Here is a 473-nt window from a genome sequence, read left to right as displayed (position 1 = left end):
TCAATCAATCAAATCAATCCCATTAATGCCTTCCTCTAACTCTTTTTTTCTTCCTTTACTTGCTACAAAGAACCACACTCTCCCTCCTATACACAAGCAGCCATACTAACCGTTCCGAGCAAATGGATTAATTTCTCTGATAGTTACGACGTGGGCAAGCATGTCACACAGCCATTGCGGATCCAGGAAGTATAGGTCTTTCAGTGTTGCGTCTTCGTAATGCAACATGACACCTGCAAGATAAGTTGACAGTGTTTAAAAATATGAACAGTATAAATATGGTGAAATAAACAGACCGTCTGACATGAACAGTAAGGATAAAAATAAATTAATGCAAAAATCACTATTCTTGATTTTTTATAGCATATATAATGTGTGTGGATTCTTTATTTCCTATATAGACAGAAGATGAAAGAATAGGTAACTCTTCCTGAATCTCTGTCTAAAACCTGTATGCATACTGTCAGTTTGTT

The 473-nt window shown here is 35.9% G+C and overlaps 1 protein-coding gene across 10 annotated transcripts in view; it reads right to left on the bottom strand.

Annotated features, from left to right (window-relative positions):
* The window catches only part of LOC119588069 (leucine-rich repeat serine/threonine-protein kinase 1-like), a 34,372-nt gene that overhangs the window by 14,234 nt on the left and 19,665 nt on the right, over nt 1-473 (bottom strand). For all 10 annotated transcript variants that reach the window (XM_037936766.1, XM_037936764.1, XM_037936767.1 and 7 more), the window contains exon 25: nt 111-233. In XM_037936766.1, the coding sequence (XP_037792694.1) occupies nt 111-233 (123 nt within the window). The remainder of the gene's footprint in view (nt 1-110; nt 234-473) is intronic.

The sequence above is a fragment of the Penaeus monodon genome, chromosome 23 (genome assembly GCF_015228065.2).
Source record: "Penaeus monodon isolate SGIC_2016 chromosome 23, NSTDA_Pmon_1, whole genome shotgun sequence".
Taxonomy (NCBI): Eukaryota; Metazoa; Arthropoda; class Malacostraca; order Decapoda; family Penaeidae; genus Penaeus; species Penaeus monodon.
This window is presented reverse-complemented; position numbering and strand designations above follow the sequence as displayed.